Source organism: Bison bison, unplaced genomic scaffold (assembly GCF_000754665.1).
Source record: "Bison bison bison isolate TAMUID 2011002044 unplaced genomic scaffold, Bison_UMD1.0 scf7180017864035, whole genome shotgun sequence".
Lineage (NCBI taxonomy): Eukaryota > Metazoa > Chordata > Mammalia > Artiodactyla > Bovidae > Bison > Bison bison.
Genome location: NW_011494607.1, coordinates 3,791,375 through 3,814,165, shown reverse-complemented (window position 1 = coordinate 3,814,165; position 22,791 = coordinate 3,791,375). Strand labels below are relative to the sequence as shown.

General features: G+C 40.0%; 1 protein-coding gene across 2 annotated transcripts in view; it reads right to left on the bottom strand.

Annotated features, from left to right (window-relative positions):
• The window catches only part of LOC104984749 (cytochrome b5 reductase 4), a 117,011-nt gene that overhangs the window by 84,163 nt on the left and 10,057 nt on the right, over positions 1-22,791 (bottom strand). For both annotated transcript variants that reach the window (XM_010834654.1, XM_010834655.1), the window contains exon 3: positions 11-111. In XM_010834654.1, coding sequence (XP_010832956.1) covers positions 11-111 — 101 coding nt within the window. The remainder of the gene's footprint in view (positions 1-10; positions 112-22,791) is intronic.

Below are 22,791 nucleotides of genomic sequence, written 5' to 3'. Positions count from 1 at the left end.
AGCACCTTACCTGATCAAAAAGGTCAGTGCCATCTGATCCTGCTGCTCTCATAAGTTCATCTTCTCCACCAGGATGATACTCCATATATGGGCTGACATTATAAACAAAGCCTACATCAAATAAGGAGAAATAATACCCTAAATGAACTTCTTAAAAACTGTACAAAGTAGATGTACAAAGTAGATGTTTTAATAAATTTTTCCAAATACCTCCCACTTAACAAACCGTTACTCAGAAGTATTAAGGATATAAAGGGTCTGAGGTTTCACCATACTTGCAGGCTAACAAGTTAGGCTACTGGTTTCATGGGTCCTGACAGAAAACACGAGACTCCTAGGTTAGAGACAAAGGATAGCTGAGTACTTACATCAGCAGCAGTAACTAGAAAATTCGGCACCTATGTAAGTTTCCCAAGCCCCAGTTCCCACAGAGCTTTGTGAAGAGGGCCGGATAAGCAGCTGTACACTCAATGTGCTGCATGATGGAAAAGGAACCTTGAGCATAGGAAGCCTCGAACCTTTTATAAGGGGCAGTAAATACACCTGCCCTTTGTTCTGGAGGCAGACATGATCTCTGTTTATACTGAACAGTAAACAAATCTCTCCTTTCTTTGCTCTAGAAGGAAACATTACCTGTACCACTGAAGGATGATCACCGTGCAAAAATTTCTGAAAAGGGGGCTAGAATAAGACAGAGTCAGTGCCTCGGCTTGCAAGATGTGCAAAAGACCTATAAGAGAACTGCTTCCCAACACACACAAAAAATCATGCAACACTGAATTTAATATTTTAAAAGTTCTCTCTCTTCCCATCCCTCTCCCCCAACCTCTCTCTCTCATATTATCACATCATCCTCTATTGTCCTGGCAGGAGAATCTGATGAAAAGGAATGGAGCTGTCATCCATAAATCGATCATCTCAGCAAAGGATGAGAGATGGGGACTGGGTCACTGAGGCACACTCTGTGAAAGCAAGCAGTTCTTTTCTGCACTTGTTCAAGGAACCAAGATTACTGTTTAAATCTTAGGAATTCTTTCATCTTCCCCAAATACTTATTTCATCTGTTCATATATTTAACTATATTTTTGTTAGGAAACCATTGACAGAAACATTCCTGCCGTGGCCAGGCAGGATAATAACCGCTTGAGTGTTATCTCACAACATGGAACCCAGAACTGACAAAACTGCTGCCAGCTGGAAGAATTCAGGAGAGAGCATAAGGGGTAAGGAGACACCCGCCTGCCAACCTTCCAGAAACCCTTGCACTGGAAACCATCTTGACTAAGAGATGCAATCACAGGCACAAGTAAGACGATTGGCCAGAGACAAGCTGGAAAACTAACCTTATTATTATAAAACCTGAGACTGTGAGCCACATGGCAGAGCAGTCCTCCTGGGTTCTCTCACCCTGCTCTCTCCCGCCCAGGTTCCCCTTTCCAATGACGTCTTTTGCTCTGTCAGTGCATGTGTCTCCTTGGACGATTCATTCCCAGTGTTAGACAAGAGTCCACTCCTGGACCCTGGAAGGAGTCCACCTTCTGGTACATTTTTATCTTTTAAGAAGAAGGAAGAATAGAAGTAACAAATAGAGGAGAAGAGCTCACTGAATAGCCTTCCCAAGGAAGTGAACTTCTTTTAATCCTTTATTTGAAAACTAGATAGTAGACAAACCTAGCCTTTCAAGACACCTCAAGAGTGCAAGGAGAACAACTGGTTTTCTTATTTCCAGGACTAATCCTTCTTTATGTAATGACTTCCATGAATTTAAAAAAACTCAGATAATTTAAGATGTTCATTCTATATAATCACCTTTGAAGGGAAGTAGTTAAATTTCAAACCCAAGAAGGGTACTGCAGTTTCCCCACCAATTTAATTTTGGAAAATAATCAGCCAGTCTGAATTGCTTTATAAAATTACTTAAAGGAAATTTAGGCAACAAAAAGAGGTAAATTCACAAAATCTCTCTTTCAGCAGTCCTCCAAATAAGTCAGGAAAATAGGGGTGGGGGGAAACTGGTAGAGCACCCTCCTCTCTCCTTCCCCATAAACCTTTCCCAGCCAATTTAGAAGGAATTTTTGCTATTGTTTAATGCTCCGAAGTCCCACAGACCACAGATGTCTGAAGTAATGATTCAGTTCAGTTCAGTTCAGTCGCTCAGTCATGTCTGACTCTTTGCGACCCCATGAATTGCAGCACACCAGGCCTCCCTGTCCATCACCAACTCCCGGAGTTCACTCAGACTCACATCCATCAAGTCAGTGATGCCATCCAGCCATCTCATCCTCTGTCATCCCCTTCTCCTCCTGCCCCCAATCCCTCCCAGCATCAGAGTCTTTTCCAATGAGTCAACTCTTCGCATGAGGTGGCCAAAGTACTGGAGTTTCAGCTTCAGCATCATTCCTTCCAAAGAAATCCCAGGGCTGATCTCTTTCAGAATGGACTGGTTGGATCTCCTTGCAGTCCAAGGAAGTAATGATTAGGATCAGAGTTATTTCCAATAGGTTTTTAAAGACAGAGAATGCATTCCAAACATTCAGAGTTCTAGTGTTTCTCAGGAACATGAAATCTATAACACACGATCATCTAATCTTCTGATGGAAATCCATGTGTTTCAGCAACAGCAGAGAGATGACCAGGCAGTTTAACAGCTGTCCCTGATCAGCACAGAGAGCCTTGTATCTCCCACATGTGTTCTTGACTGCCTCCCAGTTCTTTAGATCGACCCTCATCCTCTCATAATCTACCCTCCTTTTTGATGGACTCCAGACCTGAAGAACTTCTCATCCCCTTCAAATGGACAAAACTAGGAATGCTTATAAAATCCCTCACTGTGTGGAATTAAAGCCCAAGAAATGTTAGATCCAACCACATTTGGCAGTATTAGTAATTTGCTAATTATGAGACTTTCAAACCTGTCCTAAAATGCATCTCCCCTGGTTCAGAAACTCTCTTCCCTCTTTTTCTTCTTCCCTCTTATCTCTTTCCATTTTTTTTTTTCAAAAGCATTTCCTACCAACTAAAACTTGGACCCCTGACTGTGGCAGAAGAAAACAGTCACAAAGAACCTAGCTTTATGCTTTTCCTTCATGCTTTACTGTATTCTATTTACACCATGGGCTTCCCAGATGGCTCAGCAGTAAAGAATCTGCCTGCCACTGCAGGCAGTGCAAAAGACTTGGATTCAATCCCTGGGTCAGGAAGAGCCCCTGGAGGAGTAAATGGCAACCCACTCCAGTATTCTTGTCTGAAAAATCCCATGGACAGAAGAGCCAGGCAGGCTATAGTCCATAGGGTTGCCAAGAGTCAGACATGACTTAGCAACTAAACAATAACAAATCTGCACCCTGCATGACTTTTAAATAGCACTTTCTAAAGCGCAAGATTTGTCTCCCATGAGTTCTTACCACTTGACTTTTAGAATTTTGCAACTTTCTAAATTTTAAAATGACATAATGTCTTTCTAAAGCTCTATTTTTTTTGTTCAGGTGTGGCAGATTTACACAGCTGACTGCCCTCTAACTATAAATGAATAGTATTTATGGACCCCAAGATACAATCTCATTAATGCTAGGCTACTAATAAATTTTGCAAAACCTAAATCCTAATAATAACATTAAGAACAAGGATGGGTAGGAAGGGATTCATGAAACATCAATCCCAAATGGTGCGAAACTCGGCTGAGACCAAGATCCTCTAGTCATAGCCCAACGGTTGCTTTTAGATTATTTACACGGATGACTTTCAGTGGTAGAGGGAGATTTAAGGAGGCTACTTACTGACTTACCTACCTGTCTATCCCCTCCTTTGTGCTGATATTTTATTTTTTGTATTTTGTTTTTTAAACCCCAACCAGGAGTAGATCGAAGAAATGGACTGGCTGACTACTGTGAAGAACAGCAACTTAATTTCACAACATATACACATACCAAAGCATAATGTTGTACACCCTAAACTAACACAATGTTATAGGTCAAATGTATCTCAATGAAGCTGGGGGATAAAAAAGAGGAGGAGGAGTCACTTACTAAAACTAAATCAGTTCCATTGGGAACATACACTTTAACGTTTAAATATACCAATAAAAATGCCATAGCAACATTCAGGGGGTACATTTTATAGCTCATTCAGCCTAGCAGAGCTGCAGTGCAATTGGAAGCACACTCAGAAAAACAGCTACACTGACCTCTTTAGGCAATGCACTGGCGGTATCTGTTCTAACATTTTCAACTAAATTATCTTGTTTATGTTATATATCTGGAACTCTGAGCTCTCACATAAGTTCCTAGAATAAAAACTAGCCACTTCAAAATTATCAAATAAATCACAGAATGACAGTCTTTACAACTTATAGACCAGAGATGTATTAATATGTCTTTTGTTACCTGAACGTTATTGATGGGAGACATTTCAATATCATTTCAGGTATAACCTGAATACTAATGTTGCCATTTTACATGCAAAGAGCTCTTCCATCTTAGCAAACACTGCCTCTGGTTTCTCATGTACATTTAAATTTGTGGTAATTTAAACCCCAACTGCTACTATGGGCGTCTTATCATAATACATTAATCTCAAGCTTGTGTAAGTTTGTGTGTACAAATTTTAAAAAGTGTAACAGAAAACATACCAGTTGCCAAACCTAACAATATTACTATGACTAAGCAATTAAAAGTGATCCTGAAGTTCCTAAGAGCTAAGGATAAAAGAGATACTAGTTATAGAAGTCTCATGATTTGATCTTAAAAAGTTTTAAAATGGAAACAAACAAACAGAGACTCATCAGTTCTTTAAAGGGGAGACTCCCTTCAAGTTTTTGATACTGATACTGTGAAAAATTATGAGTCCCTATATAGGGGTCATGGACCATATAATACATACCACAATTTAACAAAATGCAGAAACATTCTTCAGGGAGCAATTCTCTCATCCTCCCCGGCCCTGGGTAATCACAAAGGTACTTTCTGTCTCTTTAGACTTACATACTTTGGGCATTTTACATAAGTGGAATCACACAATATGTCATCTTTTGTGTTTACCTTCTGTCATTTAGTATACTATTTTCAACATTCATCCATGCTGCTGCACGTATCAATACTTCATTCCTTTTTATGGCTGAATCATAGTCCATGTATGGATGGATCACATTTTATTTATCCACCCATCAGCTCAGGAACACTTAAGTTGTTTCCACTTTTTTAGCTATGATGAATAATGCTGCTATGAACATTTGTGTACATGTCTTTATGTGGACATATATTTGTATTTCTCTTGAGTATATACATTGGATTGAATTTCTTGGGTCATATGGCAATCTGTGTTCAACTGCCAGATCATCTTCTGTTCTCTGCAGCAATGGGTGAAGTTTCTAGTTCCAGAGAGCTCTTTTTTTAGTCACTTCTCCAACTCTGGTTAGAGAGGAAAAGTGTTTTGCCACCTAGAGAACCTGAATCACACCTCATATCTCAAATAACTGAACTCAGAACTGGAATTCAGCATGCTTCAAACTATTCTTAACTCCTAGTTCTAGACGACAGAGAACAATGTAAGACTCAAGTGATGTATTATATCTATTAATCTATCTCCCAGAGGAGGCTCTCACAATTTTTCAGGTTGGGTAACAATATATGTGAACCCTTTACAGCCCACCAATGAGGAGGGAACTGTATCCCCATGGCTCAGGCCACACACTGTACTGATAATGTTTCATTTTTTCTTTGTTCTATAAGTCAGGGAGTTTCAAAGTACAGTTGAGGGGCTCCCCCACAGCTCAAGACTCTTTCAGTGGTCCAAGATCAAAACTTTTTCAAAGTGAAACTAAGATGCTGCCTGCCTTTCTAAAAATCTCATTCTTTCACAAGTGCATAAGATTAAAAACAGAAGGGGATGTCAGAATATAGTTGTCACCTACAAAGCCATACATTAAAGATTTCTGCCAACATGTGAAACAATGCCACTTATTCACTATGTTTTGTTTTGGAAAACATAGTTATTTTTCATGAAAATATTATTATTTATGATAATATACAGTAAATTTATTTTTTTATTAAATTAAGAAATTCTTTCAATTTCTAAATATCAATAGATATGAACATCATAAACAAAAGTTCTTTGGGGTCCTCAATAATTTTTAAAGGAGTAAAGGGATCTTAAAACCAAAAAGTCTGAGAACTACTGCTACTAAGGAAAAGTGGTATTTTTATAATTAGATTTTAAAATAATTTTTGTTTTAAAATTCAAAACCAAATGTAACTCCAAAGCCCCATATTACATCCATCCAACAAAAATTTATTTAATGTTTATCACACATGTACAAACTATTATGACACTATACTGTAATATGCCTATGTATTACACTAATCACCACCGTTCATTTTTTTGGCTCTAAAATAAATGAAGGAAAAAAGGTGTGTTCACATAGTAAAATATGGCATATTTCATTGAATTCAATGCACAGCTCCATTTTTGCAAGTATTGTGACTACTCTGCCATCTTGTGTTCAGTAAAGAAACTGCACATTATTTTCATTATTTTATTTTAGAGATAAAATAATGAAACTATTTTTTTTAATTTCAATTTATTTATTTTAATTGGAGGCTAATTACTTTACAATATTGTATTGGTTCTGCCACACATCAACATGAATCCGCCACAGGCGTACACGTGTTCCCCATCCTGAACCCCTGGGCCCAGGTTTGACTAGGGGGTCAAACCTGGGCCCAGGGAATGAAAGCACCAAGTCCTAACCATTGGACCTTCATGGAATTCCACATATTTACTTTTCACATAGTATAGTTTATCCTACACATTTACTTTCAACTCTTGTCTTTTATATTCAAAGCATATCTCGCATCATGTAGTTGGGTCTTGATACACATATACACATAGAAAATCTCTTTCATTAAAAATTTACATTTACACTTAATTACTGATGTGACTGAATTTAGAGCTACCATCTTATTAGCCTCTCTCCCCAGACCCAAGTTTTCTTTTTTTTTTTTTTCCTCCAAGTTTTCTGTTTGTGTCTCTATTCCTCTTTCAGAGACTTCTTTTGGGCTAACCAAATATTTTTTTAGAATTTCATTTTATTTCATCTATGGGTTTTTAATATACCTCTTAGCACTATATTTTAAGAGACTGTTGTAGGCATTCAGTTCAGTTCAGTCGCTCAGTCGTGTCCGACTCTTTGCGACCCCATGAATCACAGCACGCCAGGCCTCCCTGTCCATCACCAACTCCCGGAGTTCACTCAAACCCATGTCTATCGAGTCGGTGATGCCATCCAGCCATCTCATCCTCTGTCGTCCCCTTCTCCTCCTGCCCCCAATCCCTCCCAGCATCAGAGTCTTTTCCAATGAGTCAACTCTTCGCATGAGGTGGCCAAAGGACTGGAGTTTCAGCTTTAGCATCATTCCTTCCAAAGAACACCCAGAGCTGATCTCCTTTAGAATGGACTGGTTGGATCTCCTTGCAGTCCAACGGACTCTCAAGAGTCTTCTCCAACACCACAGTTCAAAAGCATCAATTCTTCAGTGCTCAGCCTTCTTCACAGTCCAACTCTCACATCCATACATGACCACTGGAAAAACCATAGCCTTGACTAGAAGGACCTTTGTTGGCAAAGTAATGTCTCTGATTTTCAATATGCTATCTAGGTTGGTCATAACTTTTCTTCCAAGGAGTAAGTGTCTTTTAATTTCATGGCTGCAGTCACCATCTGCAGTGATTTTGGAGCCCCCAAAAATAAAGTCTGACACTGTTTCCACTGTTTCCCCATCTTATTTCCCATGAAGCGATGGGACCAGATGCCATGATCTTTGTTTTCTGAATGTTGAGCTTTAAGCCAACTTTTTCACTCTCCTCTTTCACTCTCATCAAGAGGCTTTTTAGTTCCTCTTCACTTTCTGATTTACTTACAATATATATCCTTAAGCTTAACTAGTTTACTTCAGTTAATGTTGTAACCCCTTCACATGTAATATAAGAACCATTTACCACACTCCATTCCTGCCACTTTAAGGAGCTCTACAACACAATGTTATAGTTTTTGCTTGAAAAAGTCATGTATATTTTAAAAGATAAGGGGACAAAAGACTAATCCTTGTTTCCTCACATAGTTACTATCTCCTAAAGATCTGAGTTTCCATCTGGTATCATTAGCCTTTAACCTGATGGATTTCCTTTAGAGCTCCTTGTAGTATAGGTCTGCTGATACTAAATTCTTAGTTTTTGTTTATCCAAAAAAGTTCATCTTTATTTCATTTGTATCTTTAAAGTAGCTTTAATGATACAGAATTTAGAGTTGATGGTTTTTTGTTTTTTTTTTTAAATCTTCAGCAATCTTTTTTTTATAGGGTCCAGCTGTTTTACTTCTGGTTATTTTCAAGATTTTCTCTTTATCTTTGGCTTTCAGCAGTCTGAATATAACATGCCCCTATGTGATTTTCTTTGTATTGATCATGAGTGGATTTGTCATGCTTCGCTTCTCTGGTGGCTCAGCTGGTCAAGAATCTGCATGCAATGTGGGAGATCTGGGTTCAACTCCTGGGTTGGGAAGATACTCCTGGAGAAGGGAAAGGCTACGCACTCCAGTATTCTGGCCTGGAGAATTCCGTGGGCTGTACAGTCTATGGAGTCGAAATGCATTGGACACGACTGAGCAATTTTCACTTTCTTTCATTTTGAATTGATAATTTTAGGCCTTTCACCAATTTTGGCCAATATTTCTTTAAATACTTTTCTGTACCATTCTCCCATTCCCTTCCTTCTGGAATTGCCAATAAACATATATTAGACATTTTTATTTTATCTCAGAGGTCCCTGAGCCTCCATTCATTTTACTTTGGGTCATTTTCCTTTCTGTTCTACAGACTGGATAATTCCTATTAATCTATCTGCAAGTTCACTAAGCTTCCTTTTGTTAGTTCCACTCTGCTATTAAGCCTATTTGATAAAATGTTTTGCTTCATATATAGCACTTCTCAGGTCTACATTCCCATTTTTTATAGTCTATTTGTTCATTATGAAAAATGATGAGACTTTCTGAGATTTCATATTTGTTCATTTATTATATAATCTATGTTGCTCTACTTCCTTGAGTATTGTCATAATAGGTACTTTAAAATCCTTGTGAACTAAATTCAACATATGGGTCACCTCAGGGTCAATCTCAAAGAGTTGTCCTTTTCCTTGAGCATGTCTAGAAACTCTGGATTATATTCTGGTCATTGTAAATAATATGTTGTAGAAAATCTGGATTCTGTCACATTCCTCCAAAGATTATTGCCTATTTTAATAGGCATTTAACTTGACTGGAGTCAAACTCCAAACTCTTGTTTCCCCTGTGGGGGAATGAAAACTAAAACCTCTGTTCAATCCTTTTAGCCTTAGTTAGGCTGCCCAGAGTTTGTCCATATGCAAGATTTAGACAGCTTATACTCCTCTCTGGATCATTTTTTCTGTATTCCTCATTTTTCAGTTAGTGCAAATGCTACAAATTGTGTCATCTAGTTCTTTAAGCCAGACAAATTCTGGATTCTGTCACATTTCTCCAAAGGTTATTGACTATTTCAGCAGGCATTTAACTTGACTGGAGTCAAACTCCAAACTCTTCAAGCCAAGACTGGGGGTCTACATCTAAATTTTAGTCACCCTTCACAGTACCAAACTGGGCATGACCTCAAGTTAAATGCCATAAGAAATGGCAATTCACCCAGTGATAATTCCTTCTTACAAGTACAGATGAACCTTACCCTCTAGTTTCTGTCTGCTTTTGGTTGCTCACCAGTGTTTTTTTGATAGCTTTTTTTTTTTTTAATATGTTGTCCTGAGTTTATCATTGGTATCTGCAGGACTGTTAGCCCAAAAGGAGTTAATCAGCTGTAACAAGAGCAGAACTCTGCACATTATTTTAGAAAACTAGGCAATTAACTTGCTACTTTCAATCGAGACAAATGGAAAAGAAAGTAATGAAAGACAAATGGATTTTATAATGATTAAAAGTAAATCATTTGGAGGCCTTGGTATTTAAGAACAATAAACAGAATGTTGGCTTGCAAGGTTTTGGATAATAGAGTATTTTAGGACTTCCAGATTAAAAGCACTCATTTGCCTCTCACACTCCTCAAATCTTTCTAATGACTACAAAGAATAAATAAGACATAAAACCACAGAGGCACAGAAATTTGAAGAGGAGAAGACAACAATAAAATTTTGGAAGACTGACAAGCAAATGATAAGCAATAATATAATTAACAGAGTGAAGAAAGGTGAAATAAAGCCTATGTGTAAACTGGAGGGGAGCCAGTATGTGCAACAGAACCCTCAAAAGGTGAAGTAATCAGAAACCCCAGGTAGTTCTGAAAGTGAGCATGTAGGATGGTCTACAATTCAATATAAAAAGCAATATGATGCTTAAATCCTCTCCTGCATCCCATACAACCAAGTAATAAGCCCCTCCCTACCTAAATCCACAAGAAGTGTAGGCTTACTCCCTAGGGCAATGAGATACAGCACCCTCAGGGAAACAGCACAGTTAGTGGAGGAGAGGCCTGAACTGAAAACAAGAAGTAAAAGATCATGTGTCAAAATATTAACAGGATCCACCTCCTACCACCCATCACAGCAGAACATTTGCAGATGATTGGAAAATTGTAGCCTAAAAGAAAAAGACTTAGACAAAGGAGGCTGGGGATCCCTGCCACTGTGCTTAGTTGCTCGGTCGTGTCCGACTCTTTGCGAACCCCATGGACTGTAGCCTGCCAGGCTTCTCTGTCCAAGGGGGATTCTCCAGGCAAGAATACCCGAGTGGGTTGCCACGCCCTCCTCCAGGGGATCCTCCCAACCCAGAGATGGAACCCAGGTCTCCCACATTGCAGGTGGATTCTTTACCGTCTAAGCCACCAGGGAAGCCCTTCCTGCTACTGCCCTGAGTCAATTCATAAAAAAATGTTCTGTCTGAACACATGGAACTTCCATTCAGCTTTCTGGGCCATTACTGTCACCATGAAGGGGCAGAACATTTGACCAAAGCCTCTACAATTAAAATTATTATATTGGGACTTCCCTGATGGTCCAGTGGTTAAGAATCCACCTTCCAATGCAGGAGATTTGGGGTTCAATCCCTGGTTGGGGAACTAAGATCCCATGTGCCGCAGGGCAATTAAGCATGTGCACTTCAACTAGAGAAGCCTACGTGCCATGACGAAAACCCAGCATAGCCAAAATACATAAATAAACACACATTTTGTAAAAAAAAAAAAAAATAGTATCTTAAGTACTTACTGTCAAGTTCTGCTGCACAATTTTTAAGGAGGGGGGCGAGGAGACTAGAAATGAGACCAGCACTACCTCAGAGACATGAGAATCAGGTAGCAACTGTCCTGAATATAACTTAGAAATTCAAACTGCACCAAACAACTTCAATGATGGCCAGCCCAGTTAGGAAAAGGGCTAAAATAATCTGGTCTGGATGCCTTAGTTTGCCCAGGAAAACTGAAATGGAGCGTAATAAAGGTCTCCAGCACTTCAGAAGGTCAACTGCAAAGTTATCAAAGGTCATCTAATGTGACATTATTATGTGACATTATTAGTACTAGGAAAAATAGTTCTGACATTTAACTAAAAGGAAATTGATGTGTAAAAGTATTAAAAATTAACCAGCAGTCTGAGGAGTCAGTTACACTTGAGTATTTGGGGGAAAAAATCCACAAACTTTTCCTAGAAAGAATAATGACCAAACATTATTAACAACAGTTACCTTTACTATTCTTAAACTGATTTACAACACACAACAGCATTAAGCAAGGCATCCTATCTCTAAAGGATCAGTTTTCCAACCCCCTCTTTCCTATTCCATGTGATAATTTCCCTGTCTGTGCCTTAGGGCTACCAATGAGAGTTACCCCAGCTCTGAACTGCCCTGCTACTAAAAAAAAGGCCAACTATGTTCTTATGCTTTGAGTTATTTCCTATTTTCCAAAACAAGCAAGCTGCAAAGATTAATTAAGATGTAATGCTGTGGGCTTCCCTGGTGGTGCAGTAGTTAGGACTCTAAATTCCACAGGATGACAAGGCCCTTTGAGGAAATGGGACACACGAACCACTTCTCATCACCTTTGACAGACCACAGCAAAGAGAGATGTTGCCAGGACTTCCCTGGTGGTCCAGTGGTTAAGACACTGCACTTCCACGGCAGAGGGTGTGGGTTCGATTTCTGGTTGGGGAACTAAGGTCCCACATGCTGTGCAGCATGACCAAAATAGAAAAAACAAAAAAGAAATGTTGCTATAAAAACTGAATTTTAACCAACTCTTTTAGGGCCAAGTATGCCAATTTAAAACTCCAAGAGGCCCAGACACAAGGGGACTCTGCACCCACTCAATTCTTTTTTCATGATCCTGTACCTCATGAGATGATCATGAAAAAGTGTGAACAGGGCGGATTTGAGAAAGGCCCACCTGGTCCAGGTGCATAGTACCTGCTCTAAGACTTGCGGCTAGAGCAGGAGAACCAAGACAAGTTCATTTACATTTTAGGCCTGCTGGAGCGCAAGGTGATGATCGTCTACTGGGGAAGGAGCAAGAAATTCACCGATGTCACAGATCAACCCTAACAGGTAGCAAAAGCAGTCTGCTGCTGGGTAGGGATAATAAAGCCTCGCATATGCGAGTCCCTGCACTGACAGCAGGCAAAGGTTAGCTGCTGTTGGAAAGAGCAGGAAACACACATCCTCCTTTACTCTGCACTGACGTGAGGCAAATGCAAGCCAAACACTGGAGGAGGGACAGAAAGCCCACTCAGGCCAGATTCTATGCAGATATGAACCAGATGTCTTCTAGCACTGGAAGACAGGTGGGGAAACTGCTCAGCCCCACACCCTCTGCCCTGCTCTCCTCCTCCTCCCCTTCTGATACAGAGCAAAGCTCAGCTGCCACAGACAAGAATCTCCCTGCATTCTTAAACCCTGCACTGAGTCAGAGACAGTGGGGAAGTGACAGAATCACTGAGAAAGCTCTGCCCTTGGGGCTCAGGTAACAGAACTGGCCTAAGATTGAGGTTCTAACAGGAAAACTGCAAAACTCCTTCCAGCACCTAAATCTTACATCAAACAAGTAAAAGCGGTCTGCCCCTGGGAGGGGGCAAGAATGTGATGAGAGACACTTCATAAGTATATAGGCCAAGCTGTCAGCTAAGAGTGGTACTGCTGCTGCTACTGCTGCTAAGTCGCTTCAGTCTTGCCCGACTCTGTGCGACCCCTTAGACGGCAGTCCACCAGGCTCCCCCGTCCCTGGGATTCTCTAGGCAAGAATACTGGAGTGGGTTGCTATTTCCTTCTCCAATGCATGAAAGTGAAAAGTCAAAGCGAAGTCGCTCAGTCGTGTCTGACTCTTAGTGACCCCGTGGACTGCAGCCTACCAGACTCCTCCATCCATGGGATTTTCCAGGCAGGAGTACTGGAGTGGGGTGCTATTGCCTTCTCCAAAGAGTGGTACAGGAGCAACTAAAAAAGTCCTCCAACACTGAAGGCTTCACATCAAAAACAAGGTAGTACTAACCTACTACGAGAGGAATCTGAAGTCAGTGGTACACCTATGGTAACGGCAACCACCACCCCAAACTTAGCTCAACAAACTAGACTGACTCATCCTAATTACCAGAAAAGGTATATGAGTTCTGAATATAAACATCTAAGGTTCTACTCTTCATCTATAATCAATGTGTAACACTCAATCAAAAAATTACAAGAAACATTTTTCAAAATGATAAAAACCACTGTCAAGAGAGAAAAATAACAACAGACACACTTAGAGATGATGCATATATTGGAACTTGTCAGATAGAGACACTGAAATAACTTTTAATATATTAGAAGATCTAATAGAAAATAAGGTTGACACTTAATAAATGTTCAGCACAGAGATGAAAGATGAATTCCTCTGAAGGGTGAATCAGCGGACTGGATACAGTAGAAGAAAGAAAAAGTAAACTGGAAAGAATAAGTAAACTGGAAGAAAAGTCAACAGTAATGATTAAATTGAAACACAAAGAAAAAATGAGTGAAACAACAGAATGGTGCCTTTTAGAGCTATGGGATAATATAGACTAACACATATGCAACTGGAATCCCAAAAGAAGTAATGAGTAGAAGTACTTGAAGAGATAATGGCCCCAAACTTCCCAAAATTAATTTAGAGAACTCCAAGTAGTTCCCTGGTGGCTCAGAGGGTAAAGCGTCTGCCTGCAACGTGGGAGACCTGGGTTCGATCCCTGGGTCAGGAAGATCCCCTGGAGAAGGAAATGGCAACCTACTCCAGTACTCTTGCCTGGAAAAATCCCATGGATGGAAGAGCCTGGTGGGCTACAGTCCATGGGGCTGCAAAAAGTTTGATACGACCGAGTGACTTCATTGACTGAAGTAGAAAATATAAAAAATATATATTAATAGTCAAACTGCTGAAAAACAAAGCAAAATTTTAAAGGCAGGCAGAGGAGAGAGAAACCTTATATCCTACAGGAAAACAGTTAAGAATAACAACAGAGTTCTCATCTATGCAAACTAGAAGATGGTGTGATATTTTTAAAGTGCTGAGGAAGATAAATGGCTGAACCTAGAATTTTACACTCAATGATAACACATCCCTAAATGAAGGCAAAACAATGACATTGTCAGATGAAGAAAAGCTGAAAATTCGTTGCCAGAAAACCTGTACTACAAGAAATGTGAAAGTCAAGTCTTTAAGGGAAATCTGGATCAACACAAAGAAATAAAAAGCACTGAAAATGGTAAAAATATGGGTAACTTTTTTCATTTTCTTAATCTCTTTAAAAGATAAGTGACGGTCTAAGCAAAAACTGTAATATATTGCAGGATGTATAGAGTATGCAGAATAAATAATAAGGATTAGACAGGACACAAGAGAAAGAAATGGAAGTATAGCCTATACACTCTTATACTATATGTAAAATGGTATAATACTGTTTGAAGGTAGACTGTGATACATTAAAAATGAGTATCATAAACCCTTAGTGTAATGACTAAAACAAAGATGACAAAAAAGTATAAGGAATAAGTTAACAGTGAAGATAAAATGGATTCATTAAAATGTAATGATGACTATGTCAACAATGCAGGAGACCCGGGTTCAATCCCTGGCTTGGGAAGATCTCCTGGAGAAGGAAATGGCAACCCACTCCAGTACTCTTGCCTGGAAAATCCCATGGACAGAGAAGCCTGGTAGGCTACAGCCCATGGGGTCGCAAAGAGTCAGACACAACTGAGCAACTTCACTTTCACTTTCATGTCAACAACAGATGATACCACTCTAATGGCAGAAAGCAAAGAGGAAGTAAAGAGCCTCTTGATGAGGGTGAAAGAGGAGAGTGAAAAAGCTGGCTTAAAACTCAATATGAAAAAAACTAAGATCACAGCATCTGATCCCTTCACTTCAAATAGAAGCAGAAAAAGTGGAAGCAGTGACAGATTTTCTCTTCTTGGGCTGTAAAATCACTGTGGATGGTGACTGCAGCCATGAAATTAAAAGACACTTGCTTTTTGGAAGGAAAGCAATGACAAACCTAGACTGTGTATTAAAAAGCAAAGACATCACTTTGCCAACAAAGGTCCATACAGTCAAAGCTATGGTCTTCCTAGTAGTCACGTATGGATGTGAGAGCTGGACAGTAAGGAAGGTGGAGTGCCGAAGAATTGATGCTTTTGAACTATGGTGCTGGAGAAGACTCTTGAGAGTTCCCTGGACTGTAAGGAGATCAAACCAGTCAATCCTAAAGGAAATCAACCCTGAATACTCACTGGAAGGGGTTTTGCTGAATCTGAAGCTCCAATACTTTGCTCACCTGATGCAAAGAGCTGACTCACTGGAAAGACTCTGGTACTGGGAAAAATTGAAAGCAAAAGGAGAAGAGGGCAGTAGAGGATGAGATGGTTGCATGGCACCACTGATCAATGGACATGAACTTGGGAAAACTCTAAGAGATAGTGAGGGATAGGGAAGCTGGGCATGGTGCAGTCCATGGGGTCACAAAAAGTCAAACACAATAACAACAACAACATGTCAATAATGGCTGACTCAGGACAGGTGAAGGATTTCTAGAGATCACTGCATCACCTTTACAACTGTTTGTTGTTTTTTTTTGTAAGTTTGAAACTTTTTCAAAATAAAAGGTTTAACTGAAAATATTAATGACAAAAAATGGCCCTGAAGAAACCTCCAATATTTATTTAACCCCTGCCAAGTGCAAAGCCTGCAGAAGACAACATGAAGCTGTACATGGAAAGATAACATATGAGCTCCATCAGGCTGCAGTTTACATTCTATGAGACCCCAAAATGAATAACTGACCATAGAATATATTAGAAAACTGTCTAGAAATAACAAATATTTTGATTAAGGAACTGATATATTTCCTAACTCCAAGAGCCAATCATCTGGAAATAGCAAAATTACAAGTCTCTCAACTGGTTACTATTTTGTGAAATCATTAAAATATCCCTACCGAAGGTTGTTTAAAAGTTCTACACATGATTCAAAGGATACTTACTGAGCACTACCCATGAGCCATGCCCTGTACTAGATGCTAGGGGTAGGGAGAGAAACAGTAAATTAATACCCTGAAACTCAATTTAAATTAAAAGACAGTAATAGATGAAGTGTCCCAAAAGATAATATATTAAGTGGGTGACAAAAGTAATTGAAGTTTTTGCATTGTTGAAATTTGCCATTTGATATTGGAATACATTCTAAATAAACACAGTTATGTTACATATAATTTTAATGCACATTTCTTGCTTTTATGTTTTTTTGCTAATGACATTCCTTGCTGTTTATTTTATATTTACTTTAGACTATAGAAATTATGTTAAGACAAAAAACAAATTTGAGTGATTTTCTTATTGGAGTTCAAAATGGGTCATAAAGCAGTGAAGACAACTTGCAACATCAACAACACATTTGGCCCAGGAACTGCTAATGACCATTCTATGGTCGTTTGGCATTTGAAGCAAACTGGAAGGGAAAAAAGATTGATAAGTGGGTACTTCATGAGCTGACCACAAATCAAGAAAATTATCATTTGGAAGTGCCATCTTCTCTTATTCAATGCAACAATACTTTATCAATCAGATTGTGATGTGCAACAAAAAGGTAACGACTGGCTCAGTAGATGGACTGAGAAACTTCAAAGCACTTTCCAAAGCCAAACTTGAGCCAAGAAAAGGTCATAGTCACTGTTTGGTGGTCTGCTGCTGGGTTGATACACTACAGCTTTCTGAATCCTGGCAAAATCATTATATCTGAGAAGTATGCTCAGCAAATCGATGAGATGCACTGAAAACTGCAAAGCCTGCAGCCGGCACTGGTCAACAGAAAGGGCCCAATTCATCTCAATGACAATGCCCAACTGCACGTCACACCACCGATGCTTTAAAAGTTGAACAAATTAGGCTATGAAGTTTTGCCTCATCCACCATATTCACCTGACCTCTTGCCAACGGACTACCATTTCTTCAAATGTCATGACTTTTTGCAGGGAAGACGCTTCCACAACCAGCAGGATGCAGAAAATGCTTTCTAAAAGTCCGCAGAGTCCTGAAGCACAAATTTTTATGCTATAGGATAAACAAACTTATTTATTGTTGGCAAAAATGTGTTGACTGTAGTGGTTCCTATTCTTATTAATAAAAAAGTGATTGAGCCTAGTTATAATGACTTAAAATTCATGGTGAAGTAAAACTCACTCAGTAGTGTCTGACTCTGCAACTGCATGGACTGTAGCCTGCCAGGCTCCTCCGTCCATGGAATTCTCCAGGCCAGAATACTGGAGTGGGTAAATATTCCTTTCTTCAGGGGATCTTAACAACCCAGGGATCGAACCCAGGTCTCCCACACTGCAGGCAGATTCTTTACCATCTGAGCCACCAGGGAAGCCCAAAATTCATGGTGTGAAACCATAATTACATTTGCACCAACCTGACATGTTCTAACAGAGGTCCTATATCAAATGCTGAGGAAGAAAGCCCAGGGGAAGAAGCAAATTCCAAGAGGACCAGGCTAAGAGGAGAAGATTGAAAGGAAGAAACTGTTGGGAGAACGAACTGTGTTTAAATAATGGTTAAACAACGGCCTGAGATCACAGAGGAGGCTGAAGAGAATTGATAGGAGCACATAAAGGGTTAAGACTTAGAAAAGAGTGAGTGAGCCTTAGAAAGAAAATTTTTGACTTTTTAACAAAAGGGAGAGAAGAAAGAATACAGGTATCACTAATTTGAAGTTCCTCATATTCACAATGAATACCTATATGTTGCATTTGAGCTTTTTAAAAAAAATTATTTTAATTAATTTTTATTGGAGTATAGTTGCTTTACAATAGTGTGTTAGTTTCTACTGTACAGCAAAGTGAATCAGTTATATGTATACATATACACCTTTTTTTTTCCTTACACAGTCACACCATCCAGACCTTGCACATGCTTTTTCCGGAACCTATAATATTGTTCCCTTTCCTCTTTAGTTAACACCCACTTATCTTTCATCTCTGCTCAGTCCTCCACAATCTTCACTCTTGACACAGCAGACCTCTCTTTCACAATACTCCTCAGTCTTGGTTAACGCTTTGTGTTCTGCACTAGATTATAAATGCCACAACAGCAGGGGCCACCTCTGTTCTAAATACCCAGGTCACTACCCAGGACCTGGTACAGTGCATGACATATAGTAGATCCCAAGAAATATCGCTTACACGAGTGAACCAATGCACAGAAAGAGAAAGGTAAAACTTAGAGCCCAAGTGACAACTATACACAAAGTCACACAAAAAAGTAAAAGCTATACTTCACTAAATTTCTAAAAATAAAAATAGTCTCAATCCTCATTCAGGTTTTGCAGTAATATCTTATGGAAAAACCTGTCTGACTTTTAATTAGTAATGTTATTTAGCACAAGAGGAGAGCTGCAAGCAGTAGGCACTTCACTGTAATCTCATAATGAATTAGTTCACAAATGGCACTCACAAGTGGGTTACAGCACAAAGGCTAAGCCAGGATCCAATCTAGAGTTGCTGCTGCTGCTGCTGCTAAGTCACTTCAGTCGTGTCCAACTCTGTGTGACCCCCTAGACGGCAGCCTACCAGGCTTCCCCATCCCTGGGATTCTCCAGGCAAGAACACTGGAGTGGGTTGCCATTTCCTTCTCCAATGCATGAAAGTGAAAAGTGAAAGTGAAGCCACTCAGTCGTGTCCGACTCTTCACGACCCCACGGACTGCAGCCCACCAGGCTCCTCCGTCCATGGGAGTTTCCAGGCAAGAGCACTGGAGTGGGGTGCCATGGCCTTCTCCGAATCTAGAGTTGAATATGATAAAACAGAAAGCAGTGCAATGTGGTTTAAGCATAACAGCTTAGAATCAAGTTGCCTAGGTTAAAATAGTGGCTCCATTCTCATCAGCTATGACTTTGGCAAGGTACTCTACTTTCTGTAGTGGCATAAGATTTAATATCCCTGAGATCTACTCTACTTCCAGCAACTGCATCACTTTTTGTTCAAGGAGTCATATCCTCCCTGACACTTCAGTCTGGCCCCTCTCTAGGCTACAGGATGAACTTGTAACCTCGGTTTAAGTGAGTAAGTTACACCATTTTCCCCTAAATAGAACCACTATTCTAGCAATGAGAACATGATCAAAACTGTGTCGATCAGAGCCAATCCCAATAATTTTGTTAGTTACTAGATAAAAGGGGTAGAAATCTTCTCTGATGGCTCAATGGATAAAGAATCTGCCTGCAATGCAGAAGACACAAGAGATGTGGGTTTGATCCCTTGGTCAGGAAGATCCCCTGGAAGAGGAAATGGCAACCTCCTCCAGTAATCTCACCTGGGAAATCCCATGGACAGAGAAGCCTGGTGTGCTACAGTCCATGGTGTCCATAAGAGTCAGATAGGACTGAGAGTGTAATCCAATATCCTGGAGAAGGGAATGGCTATTCATTCCAGTATTCTTGCCTGGAGAATTCCATGGACAAAAGAGCCTGGTGGGCTATAGTGCACGGTGTTGCAAAGAGTCAGACATGACTGAGTAACTAACACTATACTACTGCCGATATTAAATATTACATACTAAAGTAAATATTTTCTATAGAGACATTTTATGTCTCTCTTGGGCTGATCAAGCTGAAATTTGAACTGACATAAAAATGGTGTAATTGTTAGAAAATGAAGAATACTTTAAAAAGGAGAAAAAAAATTTATACCATGATCTGTGGTACAGCTTTAGATTAAAACTTGTGTCCGAACACTATCTCTGACCTACAAAGCTAGATCTGGCATACATTTAAGAAGGTATCATTAATATTTTAAATTAGAACAATTAAGAAAAAGAATTACATTTAGTCCTGTGCTTTCTTCTACTTTCCTAGACGACTGTGTCAGGAATTACCAGTAATCTGTCTCATGTTCATCCTACTTTGTTGCCTTTGACAACATCCTGGGTTATCTATTACCTCCCGAACTTTTGTACGAGCTAAAAACTTTCCTAGTCTCATGTCAATCCACTACACCCACCAGACTGATCTTTCCAAGGCCATCTCTGATCATACTGTTCCCACATTCAAACATCTCCAATAGTTCACACTGCTATCAAAATTAAGAATACATTTCTCAGCCTGGTTTTCAAGGTCCTCCGCAATCTTCCCTAACATGCCTTTATAGTCTCCTTTCTTACAATTCTCTTAACACGTAGGCTAAGCTCCAGAACACACCTCCAGCTTTTCTGTGTCTACACCCTTAGTTATGCATTTCCCTCCACTTGGGTGTGCTTCTGCCTCACTTCCCATTGAAATCCTCAACACCGTTTCAAGGCTTATCTTTATCACAAAAGCATCTCTGATTTTCCTAACCCATGTCTCCCTCCCTGAAATCTGATCTCACTTTCCTTATAGCCCTCATAGGGCACTTCTCTGGGTCTTGTCCAACAGTCATTTACTTTCTCCTGCTAGAGTGGAAGATCCCAGGGCAGTGTCTCAATCAACTGCTTCTTTATTAAAATTAAAAACCAAACTCTGTCAATAGGAAAAAAAAAAACAAACACATCTTACTTGGCAATCAGAGGAGAAGTCTTATTAATAGGGTAGAATATACTCTTCAATAGAAACTCTAAAAGAATTTAACCTTAAATCAATGACCTCACTGGAAGAGTGCCAGCCATTCAATTCACTGTGGGAGATATGTAGCTGGAAACAACATGTATTATGTTTCAAACATACCAAAACAGTCCCTGGTCTCCATCAATATATCAAATGAATAATAAAGTATTGCTGTACTATAACAACGACTCATTTATTTAACAGCATTAGGATGTGAAGGGTTCACATGAGAGACTTTTCTGGAAAAGTGGCTTCCTACTGCAGAAGAAGTAGGAAATGGCAATCCACTCCAGTATTCTTGCCTGGAGAATCCCATGGACGGAGGAGCCTGGGGGGGTTACAGTCCATGGGGTCACAAAGAGTCGGACACGACTCAGCAACTTCACTCACTGCAGAAACAGGTCAGACATGCCTGTAGCCTGGACCAGCTGAGAGATGCTCATGGGAAAACTGACCTCCACTTCACAGAGGCCAGCAGAAGACACTCAGGAAGAATGGGGACAGCACCTGCTGCCAGTGACCTGCACCTGGTAAATGGGTCTGCAGCACAGACAGAAGGCAGGAAGGGTATTAGAAACAGTTTATTTCCCTGAGAAACTTCCCAAAGAGCATCTGTCTTAGGACAAGCTATCCCAGCCCCTGCTGGAAGATTCCATACCCTCTGCTGCTGGAAAACATTCTACACACTACTTCCATCTGTAATGAGTTGACTTGTGTATCCCTCATACTCAGATGTTAAAGTCTTGCAGTACTTCAGAACATGACCTTATGTGGATACGGGGTCAATGCAGATGTAATCAGGTGAGGTCATAATAGAATCCGGCAGGCTCCTCTCCAATATGACTGGGTGTCCTTATAAAATCAGCAAATCTGGACACCAACAAGCATACAGGAGGAAAGTCATATAAAGATGAAGTCAGAGATCAGGGTGATTTTCCAACAAGCCAAGCAACTCCAAAGACTGCCAGCAAACCACCAGAAGAAAGGTGAGAAGCATGGAACAGATTCTTCTTCAAGCCCAAAGACAGCCTGATCTCAAAGTTTAGCCTTCAGATCTGGGAGATAATAAATTTCTGTGCTTCAAGTCACTCAGTTTGTTATATTTTGTCTGTGCCTACTTAGCAAACTAACAGGGCTACTGGTGTCTTTCCATTTATCCTATCCCTGATTGACTGGGACAACCACACACCTATTCAAGTAACCAAATTTCTTGAAAATGATAAGTGTTGCACTAGTTCAACAAACAAAGGGATGACCTCAATGTACCAAGCACTGAAGACAGGGCAGGTAACTGACATGGTCTCTGCCCTCATATGGGTGACAGTGCTACCAGGATAACTAACAACAATGGCCTCCCTGGTGGCTCAGATGGTAAAGAATCTGCCCACAATTCAGGAGACCCAGGTTCAATCCCTGGGTTGGGAAAACACCCTGGAGAAGAGAATGGCAACCCATTCCAGTATTGCCTGGAGAATTCCAAGGACAGAGGAGCCTGGGAGGCTACAGACCATGGGGTCATAAAGAGTCAGACATGACTGAGTGACTAACACACACACACACACCCCAAATCAAAATTATACTGTGATAAAATTACAACAGTGATAACAGCAATAAGTGATTCATTTCCTTTCTTCTTTAAACT